General features: G+C 61.8%; 1 protein-coding gene across 1 annotated transcript; it reads left to right on the forward strand.

Annotated features, from left to right (window-relative positions):
- The first annotated feature begins 35 nt into the window (after positions 1 to 35).
- Positions 36 to 3186, forward strand: LOC110391876 (tubulin beta-7 chain). Its single transcript, XM_021383835.1, has 2 exons — positions 36 to 190; positions 1062 to 3186. Exons 1-2 carry the CDS (start codon positions 130 to 132, stop codon positions 2117 to 2119), a joined length of 1119 nt encoding a protein of 372 aa, XP_021239510.1. The 5' UTR covers positions 36 to 129; the 3' UTR covers positions 2120 to 3186.
- Position 3187: the final 1 nt, after the last annotated feature.

The raw sequence follows: 3187 nt of genomic DNA on the forward strand, positions 1-3187 counted from the left end.
GTGGGGGGGGTTGGGGGATGCGGGGTGACAGGGTGCTGCCCCGTCACCTCCCCCCGGTGACACGGCTCCGCCCCCCCAGGCGGTAAGTACGTGCCCAGAGCCATCCTGGTGGACCTGGAGCCGGGCACCATGGACTCGGTGCGCTCGGGGCCCTTCGGGCAGATCTTCCGCCCCGACAACTTCGTTTTCGGTGAGTTCTCGTGGCCCCGGCGTGGCCTCCTGTCCCCTCTGCTGGCACCAAGGGTCTCCCCACCCAGTGGCTGATAGGGTGGGGGTCTTCAGAATGTCCCCAAAGGGCGGGATGGGCGTCACCCCGGGGATAACGAGGTCTCCAAGGCACTCAAGTGTCCTTAAGAGGCTTTAAAAATGTCCCTCAAGTATGGGATGGGTGCCAGCCCATAGGGTAATGGGGTCCCCGAGGCACCTGGTGTCCCCAAAGGGTGGGATGGACGTTGCCCCATGGGACATCGGGGTCTCCATGGGATGATGAGGTCCCCAGGGGTTCTTCAGAATGTCCCCAAGGGGTGGGGTGGGCGTCACCCTGTGGGATAACGGGGTCCTCAAGGCTCTCGAGTGTCCCCAAGGGGTTTTAAAAACGACCCCAAAGGATGGGATGGGCGCCAGCCCATAGGATAATGAGGTCTCCGTGGGATAACGGGGTCCCCAAGGCACTTGGTGTCCCCAAGGGGCCTTCAGGCTGTCCCTGAAGGGTGGGATGGATGTCACCCCATAGGATAACAGGGTCCCCAAAGCGCTTGGTGTCCCCGAAGGGTGGGATGGACATTGCCCCATGGGACATCGGGGTCTCCATGGGATGATGGGGTCCCCGGGGGGTCTTCATAATGCCCCCAAGGGGTGGGATGGGCATCACCCCGTGGGATAGCGGGGTCTCCAGGGCACTTGGGATGTCACCCCATGGGATGCCGGTGTCCCCAGAGAGCTCAGGGCCCCCAGGGAAGGTGACAGAGACCCCAACCCTGGGGGTCTCCGGTCTCTGAGGGGCTCGGTGCGGCCTCGCAGCCCCCGGTGACGCCCCCCACCCCTTCCCCTTCCCATTGCAGGGCAGAGCGGGGCCGGCAACAACTGGGCCAAGGGCCACTACACGGAAGGGGCCGAGCTGGTGGACTCGGTGCTGGACGTGGTGCGGAAGGAGGCGGAGAGCTGCGACTGCCTGCAGGGCTTCCAGCTGACCCACTCGCTGGGGGGCGGCACGGGCTCGGGGATGGGGACCCTCCTGATCTCCAAGATCCGCGAGGAATACCCGGACCGCATCATGAACACGTTCAGCGTGGTGCCGTCCCCCAAGGTGTCGGACACGGTGGTGGAACCCTACAACGCCACGCTGTCGGTGCACCAGCTGGTGGAGAACACGGACGAGACCTACTGCATCGACAACGAGGCGCTGTACGACATCTGCTTCCGCACGCTCAAGCTGACCACCCCCACCTACGGAGACCTCAACCACCTCGTCTCGGCCACCATGAGCGGCGTCACCACCTGCCTGCGCTTCCCCGGCCAGCTCAACGCCGACCTGCGCAAGCTGGCCGTCAACATGGTGCCCTTCCCGCGCCTGCACTTCTTCATGCCCGGCTTCGCCCCGCTGACGTCGCGCGGCAGCCAGCAGTACCGCGCCCTCACCGTCCCCGAGCTCACCCAGCAGGTCTTCGACGCCAAGAACATGATGGCGGCCTGCGACCCGCGCCACGGCCGCTACCTCACCGTGGCCGCCGTCTTCCGCGGCCGCATGTCCATGAAGGAGGTGGACGAGCAGATGCTGAACGTGCAGAACAAGAACAGCTCCTACTTCGTCGAGTGGATCCCCAACAACGTGAAGACGGCGGTGTGCGACATCCCGCCCCGCGGCCTCAAGATGGCCGTCACCTTCATCGGCAACAGCACGGCCATCCAGGAGCTGTTCAAGCGCATCTCGGAGCAGTTCACCGCCATGTTCCGGCGCAAGGCCTTCCTGCACTGGTACACGGGCGAGGGCATGGACGAGATGGAGTTCACCGAGGCCGAGAGCAACATGAACGACCTGGTGTCGGAGTACCAGCAGTACCAGGACGCCACGGCCGAGGAGGAGGAGGATTTCGGCGAGGAGGCCGAAGAAGAGGCCTAAGAAACGAGCCGGCCTTCGTCCTTCGCTGTCGTCACCGTCGTCGTCCTCGGAGAGCCCTCGTCTTCCCGCGTCGTCCTCGGAGAGCCCTCGTCCCGCGGCAGCGCCGACCGCTGCTCCCGGCTGCCACCGCAACCACGCTGGCCATCGTCGTCGTCCTTCACCGTTGTCACCATGAAGATGTTGGCCATCGTCGTCGTCCTTCACCGTTGTCACCGTGAAGACGTTGGCCGTCATTATTGTCCTTTACCATTGTCACCATGAAGATGTTGGCCATCGTCCTTGTCCTTCACCGTTGTCACCACAACCACGCTGGCCATTGTCGTCGTCCTTCACCGTTGTCACCGTGAAGACGTTGGCCATTGTCGTCGTCCTTCACCGTTGTCACCATGAAGACGTTGGCCATCGTCCTTCACCATTGTCAGCATTGTTGGCCATCGTTGTCATGGGCCTTGTCACCGTGAAGATGTCGGCCTTGGTCATCGTCCTTTGGCGTTGTCACCACAACCACGTTGGCCATCATCAGTGTCCTTCATCGTCACCACGAAGATGTTGGCCATCCTCATGGGCCTTGTCACCACGAAGACGTTGGCCATCGTCCTCGTCCTTCGGCGTTGTCACCGTGAAGACGTTGGCTTGGTCAGCGTCATCTTGAAGAGCTCTTGGCCATTGTCCTCGTCCTTTGGCAACGTCACCACGAAGACATTGGCCATAGTCATTGTCCTTTGGCATTGTCACCTCGAAGACGTTGGTCATCATCATTGTCCTTCACCATTGTCACCATGAAGATGTTGGCCGTCGTTGTCATTGGCCTTGTCACCACAAAGACGTTGGCCATCATCCTTTGCTGTTGGCACCATGAAGACGTTGGCCACCGTCCTTTGGAGTTGTCACCTCGAAGAGCTCTTGGCCATTGTCATCGTCCTCGTCCTTCGGCGTTGTCACCGCAAAGATGCTGGTCATCGTCATCATCCTTGGCCGATGTCACCGTGAAGACGTTGCCCATTGTCATCATGCTTTGGCCTTGTCACCATGAAGATGCTGGTCGTGGTCCTTCACCATTGTCCACAC

This window comes from Numida meleagris, unplaced genomic scaffold (genome assembly GCF_002078875.1).
Source record: "Numida meleagris isolate 19003 breed g44 Domestic line unplaced genomic scaffold, NumMel1.0 unplaced_Scaffold584, whole genome shotgun sequence".
NCBI classification, from domain to species: Eukaryota; Metazoa; Chordata; class Aves; order Galliformes; family Numididae; genus Numida; species Numida meleagris.

What these genes read in the sequence shown, in the direction of transcription:
- LOC110391876 (XM_021383835.1), top strand. Translation starts at nt 130, where the DNA reads ATGGACTCGGTGCGCTCGGGGCCCTTCGGGCAGATCTTCCGCCCCGAC. An exon ending in CCCCGACAACTTCGTTTTCG is followed by an intron (nt 191 to 1,061) that starts GTGAGTTCTCGT and finishes TTCCCATTGCAG; the next exon opens with GGCAGAGCGGGGCCGGCAAC.